Below are 19,656 nucleotides of genomic sequence, written 5' to 3' on the forward strand. Positions count from 1 at the left end.
TTAAAAATCTCCAATAATGGAGATTCCACAATTTATTCCAGTGCTTAACCACTCTGACAGTTAGGAAGTTTTTCCTAATGTCCAACCTGAACCGCCCTTGCTGCAATTTAAGCCCACTGCTTCTTGTCCTATCCTCAGAGGTTAAGAAGAATATTTTTTCTCTCTCCTCCCTTGTAACAACCTTTTATGTACTTGAAAACTGGTATGTCCCCTCTCAGTCTTCTCTTCTCCAGACTAAATAAACCCAATTTTTTCAATCTTCCTTTACAGGTCATGTTTTCTAGACCTTTCATCATTTTTGTTAATGTGAATCTATTGTTTATATGAATCCATTTAAGTCACACTGGAAACAGGAGTGTTACAAACTCTCACCATTTTTATCACAAGTTTCACAATACTTGGTGCTTTTGGGGGGCTGTTGGTTTTTTTAAGCCCCAGCTTCTGAAGACAGGTGGCTACATGAGAATGTTAGCTTTCATTTGAAGACTTTAGCCTTCATGGTTGCAGAGAAAAGCTTAAAATATGCCTCAAAAACGGACAAACAAAAAGATCCCAACATTTATTTTATTTTATTTTTTTAATCTCATGATTTTAGTGGCCTGACTCATGATTTCTGAACATATGTGGTTGGCAATGGGATGGATCATTTGATGATTGCCTGTTCTATTCATTCCCTCTGGGACACCTGACATTGGCCACTGTCGGAAGACAGGATACTGGGCTAGATGGACCTCTGGTCTGACCCAGTATGGCCATTCTTATGTTCTTGTACCATACTGAAACAGAAAGCTCTTTCTGAAAATTATCAGGTAGATCAAGACTGTCTTCACTGCTTAAAGAGGTGGTTTTTTGTTGTTTTTTTTAAATGAGATAAATGCAAAAGAGTTCTCACTATAAAATCCTAATGGAGACAATTTCCCTGTAGTGTTTACCGTGAGGTACTTAGGCGAGACCAGTATTACACCTGCTGATAATTGACCTCCCCGAATTTACCTCAAAGTAAAACTACAATGCTTTGTCTCCACTGGAATTTTACAACAGGATAACTAACGCCTGTTGTAAAAAAACACCCTTTTTTTTTTTTAAAGCGGTGAAGACAAAGCCTAAGAAGATAGCTCTTCTACATAGCCCCAGTTAATTGCTCACCTATTTAGGCTAAGTAAGGAACTGATCAAACTAGAAGAGGCTAGATCAAATGATCCAAGAGGAGTTGTAAAATCAGACTATAATTTTGTTTCATCCTGAGAACTGGTGATGTGACTCAGGAAGTCAGTCAGAGCGTCAATATTTGGGAGAGCTATTGATTAATTAAAGTAAGGGCTTCTTCAAAGTACTGTCTGGTCTAGATATGAAATCTCTAACTGTTGGTACCATGTGAATTGATAAAAAAAAGCTAGGAGCTGGAAAGAGAATTTTTTGGCAAACTTTCCACCGCTTTTCATCTCTTCTCCCAAGATGTCTGCTTCCATTTTGCCAATTTAGCTATATTTGTGTTGAACAATGAAAAGTTACTTGGTGCATGGCCTTTGTCTGCTCACATACTTATAAAGCACTATATACATCTATGACAATATATAGATAGCGAATAAGAATTTACAGCATGAAGAAATAAGACAGCTGTTTTGTTACTGTTACTTATGTTTAGGTGCATGTTTTTTCACTTGACACTAATATTTCTTTTCTCTTTGTTCTGATCTTAAAAGTAAAGCTTATCTTGCACACTAAAAACTGAGCTCTGAAGAAGAGCAGCTGCAAGGAAGTTTCAACTGAAAACATTTAATTATAGTCGTTTTTCTTCTTTGATCTCCAGCTAATAACATGCACTCACTATATTAGGTTTTATAAGTTTAACTATGAACTGCGATGCTTTCAATGCTACTGCCAAGCCAAACAAAGTAATTCACAAACGACAACACTTTTATACCACTGTATCAAGCCAACCCAACTAAATATTAAAGTCTCATGAACCATAATGCTAATTATAAGGAGTATTTTCATGAACATGAGACCTAAACCTGAAAAATGCTGAAGATTTCCTGCAAGGCACTGAGCTCTGAGCTCCTGACCCATTGAAGTCAAAATGAGTTTACCAACCACTTCAATAACACAAGGGCACTCAAGGTTTGATACTGTCTCCCTTTGGGCCCAATTCTCATATCACATGCACTAGGTTAACACAACAGGAACTCTACTGACTTCATCGGACATAGGCCGTTTACACCTGTGAACAGAGGCGGATTATGGTTTTGTGGGGCTCTGGGCCAGAGCAAGTGGGGGTCCCTCTCCCCCATTTCACCTGCAGTCCCCCTGCTCGGGAGCGGAGTTGGGGCATGGGGGCTTCCCCCGCTCCCTGGCAGGAGCGCTGGGTGGGCGGAGCAGGCAAAGCCCTCCACCCCAACCCCACTACCAGGCAGGAGCCCTGGGTGGGCAGGCAGAGTGGGTCAGGGCATGGGAGCGCCCATTTTTGCAAGGCCCCTAGGTATGGGTCCCATTGGCCCAGTGGCTAATCCACCACTGGCTGTGAAAGAAGCATAAGGGCTACTGATTTCAATAGCAACAATCACATTCTCTTCAAAGCATTTATAACACACGCGCTAAAGGGACTAGTTTGAACTAATAAAGACTATGTATTACAAGAAAGAAGAAAAGCTTTCCTTCACCAAATTATTCCTATGAAATACTTACAAATATTATCAGATTTTGTATTTCAATGGAAGGTCATTTAGGAATGTAAAAATCTTATTAATTTATGGGCAAAACTAGAAAAATTATTACAACTTCTTAAATGTAATGGGTTGTTCTGCTTATGCTTAATGAAAGTAACATTCAAGAATGATATTTAAATTTTCAGCCCTATGCCGTTTTAATTTGAGACAAAGTCACTCAATATTGAATGGAATAAACACCTAAATAAAATAGAAAAATTAAATAAAACTAAATACTCAGCACGTTTATAGCAACTTTAAGCCAGCGATCTCAAAGCTGCTCGTGAAGCTGCACCCCTTAGGGGAACTCCGGGAGGAATTGTTTCTCAGGTGATACAAAAAAATATCCTGCAGCTCCCCAGTGCACAGAGGGAGTGCGCACACACCACCACCCATTTGGATAATGAACTTGCTTTCCTTTGTATACCATGTCAGCTGTAGACAAGGGGCAGCAAGGAGCCCTACCTCAGCCTCTCTCTCTTTAGGCTAACTTGTAACCCAGAGGTACTAAGGGGAGTGCAAGCATTCCCTCCAGAGTGAAAGGAGTACTGCTGTGGACTGGTCCTTGTGTAGGGGGTGCAAGGAAGACGAAGTGGGAGTAAGGCTCATTATACTTTCCCCATCTCTTTCCATGGCACCCAGCTATCTGATTCTCATTGTTAATCCTCGCAAGAGCTCTGTGAGGTAGATAAGTAGTATTATTCACACTTTACAGATTGGCAAACTGAGGCACAGAGAAGTTAACTGAAACCACACTGCCTCTTTTAATAATCTTCATTCATTTGACATTGTAAAGAGAAAAAATATAATCAGTGTTATAGGATAAAAGGCATTGGCCCAATCCTGCTCTCACTGAAGTCAATGGGAGCTGTATGTGGCTCATAAAATAGAAGATGATGACATGGTTATGTTTAGATTTTTCTGTTTAAAGAAAAAAGCCTATTCTCTGCTACTGTAGGTTTGATCCAAAATACTATATCCTCTGCTCCACAATTACTTATAGCAGTTCAATAAAACGCTCTTTTTCCAAGCAACAAATGAGCAAGATGGTTCTAGATACTAATGAACAGAGACTGATGAGTGAACACTTCTATCTGTATCTCACACCCTGTTACTCCACTGCACTGATAAAATGGGATTCCAGTCCTACACATATGGCACAGCTTTTGAAGTCAAGTAACCCCCACATTACTGATACAGGTTTCATAAAATGAAAAAAACAAAAAGCCTGTTTAGCTCAGAAAAGCAAGCTGAAAGTTCATATGCTCATCACTTTTTCAAAATCACTATTTATAATCTCAGAGGGGTAGCCGTGTTAGTCTGTATCAGTAAAAACAACAAGGACTCCTCGTTGTTTTTATTTAGAATTAATGGATTAATTAAAATTGGTGTCAGTAGAGACATTTTTGGAACAAACTGATAAACTAAACAGTAATAAAAGTTACCAGGACCAGATGGTATTCACCCAAGAGTTCTGAAGAAACTCAAATACGAAACTGCAGAACTACTAATTGTGGTATATAATCTGTCACTTAAATCAACCACTGTACCAGATGACTACAGGATAGCTAATGTAATGCTGATTTTTAAAAAAGCTCTAGAGCAGGGTGGCCAACCTGTGGCTCCGGAGCCGCATGCACCTCTTCAGAAGTTAATATGCAGCTCCTTGCATAGGCACCAACTCCAGGGCTGGAGCTACAGGTGCCAACTTTCCCATGCTCACTGTTCAACCCCTGCTTCTGCCACAGGCTCTGCCCCCACTTCACCCCTTCCCCCAAGGCCCTGTCCCTTCCCGCCCCCTTCCCTGAGTCTGCCACGCCCTCGCTCTTCTCCTCGCCCCCCCCAGAGCCTCCTGCATGAGGCACAGGGAGGGAGAGGAGGCCCTGATGGGCGGGGTGGCTGGCAGGTGGGGTAGGGGAGCTGACGGGGGCTGCTGACATAATACTGTGGGTCTTTGGCAATGTACATTGCCAAATTCTGGCTCCTTCTCAGGCACGGGTTGGCCACCCCTGCTCTAGAGGCTATCTTGGCAACTACAGGCTGAGAAGCCAAACTTCAGTACTAGGCGAATTGGTTGACACTATGGTAAAGAACAAAATTATCAGACACAGAGATGAACACGATATGTTGGGGAAGAGTCAACACAGCTTTTGTAAAGAGAAATCATATCACACAAATCTATTAGAATTCTTTGAGGGCATCAACCAGCATGTGGAGAAGGGTGATCCCACTGAATATAGTGTACCTGCACTTTCAGAAAGCCTTTGACAAAGTCCTACACCAAAGACTATTACAAAAAGTAAGTAGTCTTGGGATAAGAGGGAAGGAAACAAAGGGTCTGAATAAATGGTTAATTTTCACAACAGAAAGATGTAAACAGCAATGTCTGCAAAGGATCTGTACTGGAGATGTGCTGTTCAACATATTCATAAACCATCTGGAAAAGGGGATAAACAGTGAGTTGGTTTTGTCTGTAGACGATACAAAACTACTCAAGATAGATGAGCCCAAAGCTAACTGCAAAACGTTACAAAAGGATCTCACAAAACTGGATGACTGGGCAATAAAATGGAAGATGAAACTCAATGTTGGTAGGTGTAAACTAATGCACAATGGAAAACATAACAACTATATGTATAAAATGAAGGGGCATAAATTAGCTGTTACTACTCAAGAAAGATCTTGGAGTCATGGGTAGTTCTCGGAAAACATCCACTCAATGTGCAGCGGGAGTCAAAAAAGCTAAAAGAATGTTAGGAACCATTAGAAAAGGGATAGATAATAAGACATAAAATATCTTAATGCCACTGTATAAATCCACGGTAAGCCCACACCTAAACACTACATGCAGTTCTGGTTGCTCCACCACAAAAAAGTTATATTAGAATTGGAAAAAGTATGGAGAAGGACAACAAAAATGATGAGGGGCATGGAACAGCTTCCCTATGATGAGAGATTAAAAAGACAGGGACTGTTCAGCTTAGAAAAAGAGATGACGAAGGGGGGATATGACAGACGTCTATGAAATCATGAATGGTGTGAACAAAGTGAATAGGAAGGTATTATTTATTCCTTCACCTAACACTAGAACCAGGAGTTGCCCAATGAAATTAATAGGAGTCGGGTGTAAAACTAAATTAAAACAGTACTTCTTCACACAACACAGAGTCAGCCTGTGGAACTCATTGCCAGAGGATGTTGTGGAGGCCAAAAGTATAACTGGGTTCAAAAAAAGAATTCAATAACTTCATAGAAGATAGGTCGATCAATGGATATTAGCTAAGATGGTCAGGGACGCAACCCCATGCTCTGAGTGTCCCTAAATTTCTAACTGTCAGAAGCTGGGACTGTACAACAGTGAAAGGATCACTTGATAATTGCCCTGTTCAGTTAATTGCCTCTAAAGCATCTGCTATTGGCCTGTAAGAAGACAGGATACTGGGCTAGATGGACTATTAGTCTGACCCAATATGGGCAATCCAGAGATCATGTAATTAAGCACATTTTAACTAGGGCTGTCGATTAATCACAGTTAACTCACACGATTAACTCAAAAAAATGAATCACAATTAAAAAAATTATTCGCGATTAATCACGGTTTTAATTGCCCTGTTAAATAATAGAATACCTTTTAAAATTTATTAAATATTTTGGATGTTTTTCTATTGAAATCAAAGTGTATATTATTTTTTATTACAAATATTTGCTCTGTAAAAATGATAAAAGAAATAGTATTTTGCAATTCACCTCATACAAGCACTGTAGTGCAATCTCTTTGTCGTGAAAGTGCAATTTACAAATGTAGATTTTTTTTTGGTTATATAACTGCACTCAAAAACAAAACCATGTAAAACTTCAGAGCCTATAAGTCCACTCATTCCTACTTCTTGTTCAGCCAATCGCTAAGAAAAATAAGTTTGTTTACATTAACAGGAGATAATGCTGCCCTCTTCTTATTTACAATGTCATCAGAAAGTAAGAACAGGCATTTGCATGGCACTTTTGTAGCTGGCATTGCAAGGTATTTACGTGCCAGATATGCTAAAAATCGTACAGCTCTTCATGCTTCGGCCACCATTCCAGAGGACATGCTGATGACGCTCATTCAAAAAATAATGCGTTAATTAAATTTGTGACTAAGCTCTGAGGAGGAGAATTGTATGTTCCCCGGCTCTGTTTTACCCGCATTCTGCCATATATTTCATGTTTTAGCCGTCTCAGATGATGACCCAGCACATGTTCATTTTAAGAACGCTTTCACTGTAGATTTCACAAAACACAAAGAAGGTACCAATGTGAAGATTTCTAATCAACCCAAGGTTTAAGAATCTGAAGTGCCTTCCAAAATCTGAGTGGGACAAGGTGTGGAGCATGCTTTCAGAAGTCTTAAAAGAGCAACACTCTGATGCGGAAATTACAGAACCCGAACCACCAAAAAGGAAAATCAACCTTCTGCTGGTGGGATCTGACTCAGATGATGAAAATGAAGATGCACTGGTCTGCACTACTTTGGATTGTTATTGAGCAGAACCCATTATCAGCATGGACGCATGTCCACTGGAATGCTGGTTGAAGCGTGAAGGGACATATGAATCTTTAGCGCATCTAGCACATAAATATATTGCGACGCCGGCTACAACAGTGCTATGAGAGTGCCTGTTCTCACTTTCAGGTGACATTGTAAACAAGAAGAGGGCAACATTATCTCCTGCAAATGTAAACAAACTTGTTTGTCTTAGCAATTGGCTGAACGAGAAGTAGGACTGAATGGACTTGCAGGCTCTAAAATTTTACCTTGTTTTAATTTTGAATGCAGTTTTTTTGTACATAGTTCTACATTTGTAAGTTCAACTGTCATGCTAAAGAGACTGCATTACAGTACTTCTAATAGGTGAATTGAAAAATACTATTTCTTTTGTTTTTTACAGTGCAAATACTTGTAATCAAAAATAAATATAAAGTGAGCACTGTTCACTTTTTATTCTGTGTTGTAACTTAAATGAATATATTTGAAAATGTAGAAAACATCCAAAATATTTAAATAAATGGTATTCTATTATTGTTTAACAGTGCGATTAACTTTGTGATTAATCACGATTAATTTTTTTAATCGCTTGACAGCCCTAATTTTAACACAACTAAACTCAGAATTATATAATTTTTCAGGATGAACAGAGTTTTCTTTTAACCTAAGTGCTTTTCTCTTAAACATGCAGGCAAATGATGCAATCCCTATTACCTTCTTTTGGAAAATAACCAGCATTAACATATTTAAATTTAAATGAATATTTTAAGAACACCTGCTTTAGACATACATGTACCATAGTCATTGATGGAAGCAGCTGGAGTTGTCAGTCATAAGATAACTACCAGTCTGGGGCCCAAGCCTCCAATTGGCTCTAGAAAGAGTTCTCCAAAGCTTCTGTGACTAAACCACAAGTAAATCACAAGAGTGCTTAATATAATAGCTGTATGTATAAGACTGAACAGACATTTCTGAACGACGTACTCCTATATTACAGAACACATAATAGGTTCTCAGATAGTACAACCAAATCCTCACCTCAAGAACACTTCATGGGTTTCGAGGGGGCAGAGGTAGATAAGACATGCTCAGCAAAGAACTCTTGATTTAAATGGATGTCCACTGATCCCTAAAACACAGAATTTGCCCAACAGTGAGAATATCAGAGAGGTGCAAAAGGGTATATGTGATAAACAAAAGGGTGGGTGGGGTAGCTCCCTTTTGTGGACACCCAGCCAGCCAGCTAGCTATAAAATCCCTCTTAGTGGTTGTTCTCTACTGGCTTTACCTGTAAAAGGTTAAAAAAGTCTCCCTGCATAGGTAAAAGAAGGGAGTGGGCACCTGACCAAAAGAGCCAATGGGAAGGCTAGAACTTTTTAAAACTGGGAAAAAACTTCCCCTTTGTTTGTCTGTCTGTTGTTCTCCCAGAGAGAAGGGACAGAGCAGTGATGCTGTAAGAAGCTTTGGGCCAGGTATGAAAAATCATCAAATCATACCTAGAAACTACTCATTTAAAACCCCAGATATGTAAGTAGATCAGGAAATGTTTAGGAAGACGTGATTAGGTTAATTTCTTTTTTGGCTTGTGGATTCCTCTGTGCTAACCCCAGGTGCTTTTGTTTTGCTTGTGATCTTTAAGTTGGACCTCAAGAAAGCTCTTCTTGATTCTTTTTTTTTTTTTTTAAGTCTAGCAATAGGCTAGGTTTCCAAATGCATTTTCTTTCTTTTTTGTTCTTAATAAAATTTACCTTTTTAAGAACAGGATTGAATTTTTGTGTCCCAAAAGGTTTGTGCACATGTTGTTTAATTAGCTGGTGGCAACAGCTGATTTCCTTTGTTTTCTTTCTCAGCTCTTCCCTGAAGGGGGGTGAAGGGGCTTGAAGGTACGCCACAGGAAGGAATTCCCAAGTGCGCCTTCCTGGGTTCTCTAAGGGGTTTTTGCACTTGGGTGGTGGCAGCATCTACCCATCCAAGGTCAGAGAAAAGCTGTAACCATGGAAGTTTAATATAAGCCTGGAGTGGCCAGTATTAATTTTTAGAATCCTTGCGAGCCCGCACTTTGTGCACTCAAGGTGCCAGAGTGGGGAATCAGCCTTGACAATATATCAGAAAACTTTTTTTTTTTTTAAATAAAGGTAGGCTTACATAGGCAGTACAAGAGGGATTATAGAAAACCACAGTGCCAACATTAATCAAGCAAATGTAGGGCTTTTTACTGCCCACTATCAACACAGTATAAGAGAACCTTCCATGCAAAATCAGTAACAATAAAAAAATCTTTATTAGACTTTACCACATCTCTGGCAGTCTCCCTTTTTGAAATATAACTCTGATTCCATTAGGGTTTTTTATTTTGAGGTGTTTGGAGTATCATTTTAAAAAACCCCACAAATCTCAACCATTACTCACCTAAAACCAAAATTTACTTTCAGACCACACAGCATTTGTGTTATCATTATTCTCAATTATATCCATCACAGATAAAATAATTATGAAAATTAAGTTACAGAACATTTTATGTTAAAAAAAAAATCAATCCCACTTACTTCTGAGCTTTCCTACTTTATTATTCATCTTGTGCTCCTCAATTTGCACATTTTGGAATTTGACAGGTTGACCCCAGGCAGCTTGATTTTAGGTATTCAGGTTAGAAAATAACTGTCTACTTATTTTTATTAAAATCCTCTATTTGCTTAGCTTGTTACAAATCTCATGTGTAATAACTGAATTTACTGTGATAACAGATAAGTGGACTCAACTTGTAAATTAGAAGTAGTGTGGCAAATACATACATTGTGCTCAGTTAAACTGGGCATCAAGATATCAAAAGTTACACTACATGATGTGTATATATACTCCCCCCGACACACACACACACACACACATACTCACTCCAGTTTTAAGAGGGACAAGTAGCCTCAACAAACAGAAACCAATTTTAAGAGAATTTATCCTATACCCCCTGGATCATTTTTAGCACAAAATCCTCACCTTACCAAAAAGAGAGTAGGGAACAAACAAGGGGAGGGAAACATTCCACAGAATTTAATTCAAATAAATAAAGAGATTTCACTTCTTTAATCTCTCCTGCGTATAAGCATTTTTACTACTTGCAACCAGTGACAGATTGGCCACGCTGTAGACTGAATGTCCTGTTTGTCCACACAATGAGTATGGGGCATAGGCAGTGGTAATGTGCCTCAACTGTTTCCTGGAGGGATCCCACGCCTAGGTGAGAGAGAGTATAGTTCAGTCTCCATATGCATCCAGTCTTAGGCCTTTCTGCTCAGAATGCCAACAAGGATGTCAATAAGTACTAGCGGTGCTGGTTTTGTGATGTGTTAACTGAGATTGCATTGCAATGGGCTGAATTTAAAGAATGAACAGGCAATGTCAAATCTTCAAGAAAATGAGAAGAAATCGGCATTGCACTTGTAAGAGGTGGGAGAGGTAAAACTCAAAAAAATTAAAATGCAGTAAGAAAACCCTACTGAGGAGCGATAGGCAGTTAGCAAAGAACTGGACTTGGAGGAATGTGTTCTGTGCCTGTAAACAGAAGGCACAGCTGATATAAACTGGGAGCCAACAGGCAGACAAGTCTACGTTTTACCATGTTTGAGCTCCAGGATAGGAAAACTCTTTTAGAAGGAAAATATCCTTTGAAGAAACTCTGGGAGAAAGACAGAAAAATCATGACAGCACACAAGTCTATTAGTTGTTTTCAGAGAAGTGTTCCAAGAAATTCCCAGCTTGTCACAAGCAGTTAAGAGAAATTATTAATAACACAGTTCAACCAGAAGAGCCACAAATGAGCTAGATGGAAGTATCAAGATGGCATGATGTGTTCTTGAGTACAGTTCCAGGACTGAGTATGACATAGGGCTGGGGCATATGATCAGATGAATTGGATGTTTGAGTAAAAAGTGGAGGGGGAGTCTTGAGAGGCATAATCCAGACACAATAAAGATGCAGTGGTCAAAAGCATAAGAGAAGGAAAAAGTGGAGATTGCCAGCAATCATCCCAAACATGCTTCAAGAGGGACTGCAAGGAATAGTGACACACAATGACTCTCTCCATGCCCCACTCTCTTTCCAACCAGCCATCTCCTGCCAAAATGGCAGATCTCACACAGAGGTATTCCATAAGCAGCGCAAGAAAAATGATGCAACATTTGCTCAAAGCTGCCTCCTCCAATTACATCTTGCCTATATCAACTGGTTTTCTGCTGTCCTCATGCCTGCCATGCCTACAAAAGGAATTCTGAATATTGGTTCTGAATATTTTTGAAAGTTATACTCAATTTTCAAAACTAGTCAGAAGAGCTTTTCAAAAATGCAACTCTAATTTTCATTTAAAATTGTGACCTACCCTCCTTTTTTTATGGCTCTACATATATAGATAAGAGCTAAATATTTTCTATCTGAGAATAGCTAAACCGGGATTTCAGCAATTAAAATGAAACCAGTCTCTTTATTGTTTTCAATTACCAACAATGGTGGTTTTATTTAGCGTATAACTAGAGGAACCATAATTGAATGTGTCTTTTTTCTTTATTTATGTTATGTATAGTGGTATCATTACAGGGCATAAAGCCATGTATTCTGGGCTTTTTTTTGTTTCATGTCATTATTCAAAGGGGGAAAGCATATACTCACTTTAAAGGAACAATGTCAGATTGTTTCACAAACGTTTATATTTTGTAAACATATTTTTAAAAGGGGAAGGAGAAATTTTACAAAGCCCAATAAAATAGATTTTTTAATTTTTAAAAACAGTTTTGTTTTGAGGTAAATATTCCTCTCCTGCAGCATATACAACCCAACCACTGCAGCCCAGTGGCCCTGCTCCTACAAGTGAATTTAAACAAAAGACTTCAATTTTTAGATCCGACCATCTGGCTCCTTTTACAAGCAATGAACTCTCTTCTATAAAATAAAATAAAGCAGGAAGGGAAGATAGATTTGCCAGCAGATTTTCATTCCAGGTTCTAAAAATAGTGAGGGAATTATTGGAGACCTACAACTAACTTTATGACAGGTTTCAGAGTGGTAACTGTGTTAGTCTGTATCAGCAAAAAAAACCCCTAACTTTATGTAAATTAATGATAAACCAGAAACTAAATCTGGTATATCACGGGGCACAGGTATAGCTGACGATTATAGCTGTTATAGGGACTCCCTTCCGTTTCTCCTGTCCTAAAATTGCTGACCATACAGGAAATTTAAGAGAAAAGAACACTCTGGAAAAGACATAAGAGAACTCACAATAAGAAGGGGTGCCAAGATACGTTGAGAGCCATGGACAGTTGCAGGCTAACAGAAGTGAACACACACAGTAAGGCATTGTCAGATGAATTCTCATGAAAAAAAGGCAACAAAGCAGCTAAATTACTAGTACGACAAATTTAAAAGCAAGCACAAAACACAACTGATTACCCTAAATTAAAGGAACAGCAGGTGAGTTAATTTACGATTCCAAATTGATCGTGGGCTGTTTCCTAGAATTTGACCTCCAGTTACAGAATATGAAGCTTATCACAGCTGGGTTCAGAATTAAGAAGCACATAGAAAAGATTTAATTGCTCCATTTAAAAGTGAACTATAAGAAATGTTTGGAACAAGAAAAAGATTTAGAGAACATACAAGGAAACAAGCAAAGCTACTGTCCATAATGTCTTAAACTATAAAGCACTTTAAAATACCCATCCCCAAATATGACAGGTCTGCATTAACACTCCTATACAAATAGAATTGGCCTGCTACTCTGTACCCTATCAATATACCCTTCAGTCAAAAGAAATTAGAGGATATCATATGCTATGATTAAAATTTACAAGAGATGTCAGCTCTCAAGGTTCAGGACATAAAGCATCTCCTACTATCATCTGATTAAGAAATTTCCCCTGTAGGCAAATTACTAGATAATTGTCCGTTATGGTAATTTCACACTTTCCTCAGAAGCAACTGGTACTGTTCATTGCCAGAGACAGGACACGGAAGCATACGGATCTGATCCAATATGGCAACTCATATCTCCCTATGCAAATGATTTCTCAAACATAGATGTCAAAATCTGACGAAGGTCATTGCTAAAAGGATGGGAATAAACCTCACGTGTAAATGTCAGCAGATTACTAAGTATTTCCCACTCAAAGTTGATGAAATAATTTAAAATCATTTTGTCTTTAGTGTGAAAAAGGTGTCTGTTTGCATCAGACGGACTTCGTATTGGAAATCCTGCAAAAATGCAATTTGGGAAAAAATTATAAAGTGGGTAGATATTACCATTTTACAAGAAACAGCACAATTCTGAGTGAAAATGTGAAAGGAAATGCATTACCATTGAAAAGAATGCATTGAGGGTGTCCTTTGCTATTTCATTTTTTGCCACAGCTATCTTGAACCGATAGCTCATTCCTTCAGAGACAATCACTATATCAAAGACAAGAAAGCATGTGAAACTCATTGAGCATGTAGTACTGATACCTGCATGTCCCAAGAAGTTTCTCCAATAACATAGATAAAAAGTGCTATCTTTGTCACAGTTGCATATTTTAAAAAGGGACATGATAATCTTGAAAGCCATATCTGCATAAAAGTTTTTTTTTTTTTTATCTACTATAGTTACAGGATTACTATATTACTAAGATTACTATTACCAAAACATTAGAGGAACAAATGTTTCTCTAATTTTTAAGTTTCTTTACTTTGTGCATTTAATAGCACTTTTGTGTACAGTCAGTTCTACTGTTTCCCAGTAACGTTAGGTAGACAATTTTTCTTGTGCTAAAAAGACCCTTTTAAATGTTTACAGAACAGCAAAAACAGAAACAAAAAACTTATTAACAATTTTGAAGGGAATTTTCATAAAGAATTTCAGGATATACTATTTAAAAGGATGCTGTATAAGAAACCAAAACTTTGTAAGTAAGTTAATTTGAAGCTAATGATGTCTCTTTACAGTCCAATGTCCTAATAGTTAAAAAAAGAAAATAAAAAACAAAAAGAGGATCAAGAACACATTTCTAAAAACAGAATGGAAATAGAGATGTTAACAAACCCTTAGACATTATTATTTTTGCCTGGGAGGTTTTCACTCTGTGCTTTTTGGCTCAGAGAATTTTTTGGAATAATACTGTTTCACAAATTTATAAATTTAATTCAAGTATCTGTATCTCGTATTCTTTAACTACACTTTTTCATTATTTTCAGTTTTGCTTTTCAATTATGGAGTCGATGAAATATTTATTTATAGGTTATTTATGCATTTCTACATATGGGGCAAAATTCTGACATTTCTTAATTGGTAATGTAAGTTATATAAGTCAGTGTGTAAGAGGAAGTGGGTGTAGCATACATGCCAAGACGACAACAAGGTGAGGTTGTAGCAAGAGTGACAACCAAAAGGATCATGGAAAATGTGTCAGATAAGTAAGAAGGATTAACAGACAGGATATGGGAGTGGGAGACTGTGACCTGCCAGAGAGTTGGTGTATGACCTTGGGCAAGTCACTTAAGCTCTCTGCACATAAATGTTCACATCTGTAAAATGGAAATAATGATATTTTCCCACTTCTTAAAAGCATTCTGAGATTCAAAGATAAAAAACTCTATATTAGTGGCACTGCTGTCATATATAATCTTGCACCCTTCTTGTAAATTGCTGTTTCTTACAACTCTGTCCTTCTGCTCTTCTCGCATGGATATTAAATCAACTTACACTAATTTACCGAAATGTGATTTATATCAACATTTAAATCATCTATGAATTTGGCTTTCTATATTTATCATCTTAGACAACTGATTTGTAAAGTGTTTTCATACATTGCTTAATAAGTGCTTCTCTACTCACCATGAACTATGACTACATCGCATTATGCAAAAGGAGAACTTACTTGTAGAAGCAGGCCATGCACAGAATTCTGTCGTATACATGGATTGGTGCACTCTGGAAGCCCAGCGAGTAGAGACTGTACTGTATGTGGTATCTGGTTTATCATAACAAATGGAACAAGGGCTCGGCCTGCCATCTCACGTGAACGATACACAGGAGAGTGGCCACATCTAGAAAATGGAGAAACACGTTTGTCATGCATTGCTATTACTTAACAAGTAACAGTTACACATTTATTCCAAATATGATTATTTTAAAGTATTCCAAAATAAAAATGCAAACTAAATGACTAAACACAGTGAAAACTAAACCAAAACATGTTCCTTACAAAACATACTTTTATAATATTTCCTCTAGCTACTGGTAGGGTGTAATTCCAGCCACCTATATCTAAATACATCCACACAAGATTCTATTCTTCAAAAATGTCCTTGTCTTCTTTAAGACAAAAATATAATGGGACCATAGACCCGGATGTTCAGTAGCAGCAATGTATGTTGGCCACTGACGTTACTAATGACAAAAAGTAAACACGAATTTGATTGTGATCATTTATTAATTTTACTAAAATTTATGATTCTCAATATGCCTAATACACAATTTATATGAACAAGATAAACAGATATAGGGCAAACTTTCAATAAAACATATGTTCCTAAAACAAATGCATAAAAAGGCCTGGCTTAGTACACAGCAGACACACTTAGGCCTGGTCTACACTGAAAAGTTAGGTCGACATAAGCCGCTTAGGTCGATTTAATAATGTATGTGTCCACACTACCAAGTCCCTTCCACTGACTTAAGCAGCCTGTAAAGTCGACTTCTGTACTCCACCTCAGTGGGAGGCATAGCACTTGATTCGACATCCATGGGTTGACATGGAGATAGCGTAGACACTGCGTTGTGTAATTTGAATGAATTGGCCTCAAGGAGGTGTCCCACAGTGCTTCGCTGTCACCGCTCTGGAGAGGGCTTTCAACCCCACTGCAAGTTAGCCAGGTACACATGAAACAACCACTCCCCTGTTCAAGCCCCGGGAACTTTTGAATTTTCATTTCCTGTTTAATCAATGTGGAGAACTCGCCAGCACAGCTCATCATGGCTAAGGCTATGATTATGTCACAGAGGTCACGGAATCCGTGACTTCCATTGACCTCTGATATTTTCTCCCCAGGGGGTGGAGCTGCCAGCCAGCCCCGCCCACGCAGTTCCCAGCCCTCATCTTGGTGGGGGGACCCCGTAGCTACCCAGTTGCGGCAGGGGGCTGGCGGACCCTGCAGCTGCCCAGCCAAGATGGGGAGACTCCCCACAGCTATCCAACCACGGGGGGCGGTGTGGGGACCCTCTGCAGCAACCCAGCCCTCAAGCACCATCCAGGTAGCTAGGGGAAAGGGGGCTTTTCTCAACTTCCAACCTGTGATCCCAAGGCTGTCTTCACAAAAGCAGCAGCACAAGACCTCTTGCCCGTGCCTCATGACCTTACTCACCATGGCTGGAGCAGGAAACCGACCCTTTCAATGGCCAGCGGTTTTGATTATGTTGTGACTTGCAGTGAAGTGTATTGAGGGGTGTTTTTTTTTTTTAAATAAAAAATAATTAGCCTTGCACCAGAAACAATGCATGCACTGTCAATACTACCCTTATGCTTTGCATTCCTTGCAGCTAAAACCTTGTCCATTGGCACATCCTCCACACCAGGACAGAGATGTTCCCAGATAAGAAGGTGGAAAAAGAAGACTCGGGAAGACATGTTCCGTGAGTTAATGTGCTCCTCCGAGTGTGACAAGATGGAGTTCAGAGCATGGAGGTTTACACTGAGACTCTGGACATGGACAGGGAGGACAGGAGAGCATGCAGGGAACAAGAGCATGCCACGCAGGAAGAGATGCTGCAGATTATGAAGGAGCAATCAGACACGTTGAGGCATCTGGCTGAGGTTCAAGAAAGGCAGCTGGATGCATTGTTCTGTGCGGGGGCTCCTGTATCGGCTGTGTAAATACTGCAGGATAAGGCGCGAGGTGTTTGTAATGATCACAACAACAGTGTACAGCTGAGCAGGGTCCATGCTTATCATGCTATGGTGTCCATGTGGGTAACCCAGGCTTACAAAAAAAAGGGGGGTGCAAAAGAGGCTTGGTTTGTTTGGCATTGATTTCAGGGAGGCAGGGAGGGAGGTAAGTGCATCATGGGAGGCTAACGTCATGTTCCCATAACCACCCTTGCCAATGTTTTGGTCCCATAAGGCATCGCAAGCCCAACCCAAAACTGCACTCTGCTAGGTGTACTGTGGGATAGCTACCCACTGTGCAGTGCTCCGTGTGTCGATGTAAGCCCTGCTAGTGAGGATGCATTCTGCTGACACGAGCGTAGTGTGGACACGCAAGATCGACTTGCTTAAATTGGAGGCTTGATGTCAATTTACATTACGTCGACTTAACATGGCAGTGTAGACATTGCCTTAGTTAACAGCATAATGTATCTGACAAGGTTTCCATTTTAGACCACATTATACCTTGAAGATACAAGCGTGCACTGGGGGAAGTGCAGAGCAGCTATACTGCCATAGGAGCTGCAACTCTCTCTTCTGGAGCTCAGTTACAACTTCTGGATGGTGCAGCATGCTCCCCTCTCCACATCCCCATCTCTTCCACATTTCCTTTAGGAGACTTGCTTGACAGAGGTGCTAAGAGAGGATAGTCCTTGTGCTCCAGGAAAATGCAAGGAGCGTGACAACAGATGTCCTATACACATGTGAAAAGGACGGTGGATCAGTCCTAGTCATAGTCTAACCCTTTCTGCATATTGTATTTTTGGCCACATGTGGCAAAACCTTTAATCCTGCATTGGCAAGTGTAGGGAAATATTTGGTTTAGTGCTAATAAGAACTTCTGTTTTTTAAATGAGAATGCTTCAGTTCTACTAGAAAATAACCTCAGCACAGCGGAAAGTGATTTGTCTACAACTGTTCCTATATTCGTGCTATGCTATGTTTTATGTTAGCAGAGGGAATCTTGTATATAAATGTTTCTTTTCAGCTACAAATAACTTTGACATGGTTACAGATGTTTAGTTTCTAATTAGCAGTAACCGTATACTAAAGAATGCCCCTCATTCTGTTCATGACCTTTTCACAAATGATGATTTCCCAAAGGAATCTGGCCTCTATTCAGGAGAAAGAATGGAAAATGGGGAAAGAGCCAGAGTCTGCTGCAGCCAGATACCCTGTGCAAAGGTATTTTCCAAAACCATATGATTCAGAGGGTTTGGGGTTCTCTCCCTCCCCAAATGTAATGCAATTAAATAAAATGGAATGGAATTCTATATTTTTTTTCCTAGTAACATAATCAAGTTTAGATTTCCAGGCAATTTTTAAGTAACCTCATTTTAAACTGTGTCCTATGCTTCTGTTTAAAACAATTTGCACTAAGCAGTCTTACAAAAAATTGTACAATTTTTTCCCTATGACAATTATTGCCAGATTGTTTATTTGTTAAGGTAACGCAAGAACTAACTACAGTATATGTTATTATTGACAAAAAAAATTCATGTTAAGGATAACATTTCCCAAGTGCCTAAATTCAGGTGCCTAAACTCAGGAGCCTGAATTCCATTTTCAAAAATGACTTAGGCACTTCAGAGCTTAAGTCCCACTGAAAGTCAATAGAGGTGCTTTGGAAAATTATACCCTTTATCCAATACTGCAAACAATTAGGCACACAAGTAACCCTATTGAGAGTAGCCCTATTGGATTAGGCGCTTACACAGCTCATCTCTCCTATTTTCTCTGAAATGTCAGATGCAGAAAACCTATACAACCATTTTTCACTAGTTTGAAAATAAAAATAGATAATTATTAATTAATAGGTAAGTATTTTCTGTCATTTTCTCAATAACATTTCACTACCTGCTGAACAAAATATAAAACTTTACACATACAAGAATTATATATTTATAAATACTTATTCTAGTTGGATATATTTATAAATTTACTATTAACACAAGCAGATATTAGAACATTATGGTCCCAATCCTCCTCTCCCTGTGAAGTACAGTGAGAGCTGGCAAAATCATTACTTCCCAATCCAGTCCTACACACAAAAAACCCCACTTACTTAAATGAGCATTATTAATGGAACGGAGAGAATGGTGACAAAAAGCTATTTAAAATGGACATCTATAATATATTTTTATCAGATATTTGCTGAATAAAAGCTGGGGCTTCTGCTACGAAAATCTGCTTATACACTGTTTATTCTACACATTTTCAAAACTTATAAAACTATTTTTAGGCAACCAATATAATACATTAATTATTTTAAAAGGTCACAATCTTGGCTTCAATATGCAACCTGAGATGCCAGTGGGTTCCACATGGGCCGGAGGAAAATGGATCCTCACTACCCTCTAACCCACTGAGTGGAAGCTGCTCCACATTGCTAAGGCTGTAGTAGCTCCATGCCATGCCCCTGTTGTGAAGGGCATTGATTGGAGGATCTGTGAAACAGCAGATCCTCTGCCCCTGCCATCTCATC

At 38.9% G+C, this 19,656-nt stretch overlaps 1 protein-coding gene across 11 annotated transcripts in view; it reads right to left on the bottom strand.

Moving 5' to 3' along the window:
• Positions 1 to 19,656, bottom strand: part of THADA (THADA armadillo repeat containing) — a 299,475-nt gene that overhangs the window by 137,536 nt on the left and 142,283 nt on the right. For 8 of the 11 annotated variants that reach the window (XM_037895818.2, XM_037895817.2, XM_037895819.2 and 5 more), the window contains one exon: positions 15,126 to 15,294. In XM_037895818.2, coding sequence (XP_037751746.1) covers positions 15,126 to 15,294 — 169 coding nt within the window. Of the gene's footprint in view, positions 1 to 8,268; positions 8,360 to 13,642; positions 13,663 to 15,125; positions 15,295 to 17,745; positions 17,866 to 19,656 lie in introns of those variants that run through there. The other 3 variants (XM_037895824.2, XM_043543763.1, XM_037895826.2) reach the window with 3 other exon arrangements.

Source organism: Chelonia mydas, chromosome 3 (assembly GCF_015237465.2).
Source record: "Chelonia mydas isolate rCheMyd1 chromosome 3, rCheMyd1.pri.v2, whole genome shotgun sequence".
Taxonomy (NCBI): domain Eukaryota; kingdom Metazoa; phylum Chordata; order Testudines; family Cheloniidae; genus Chelonia; species Chelonia mydas.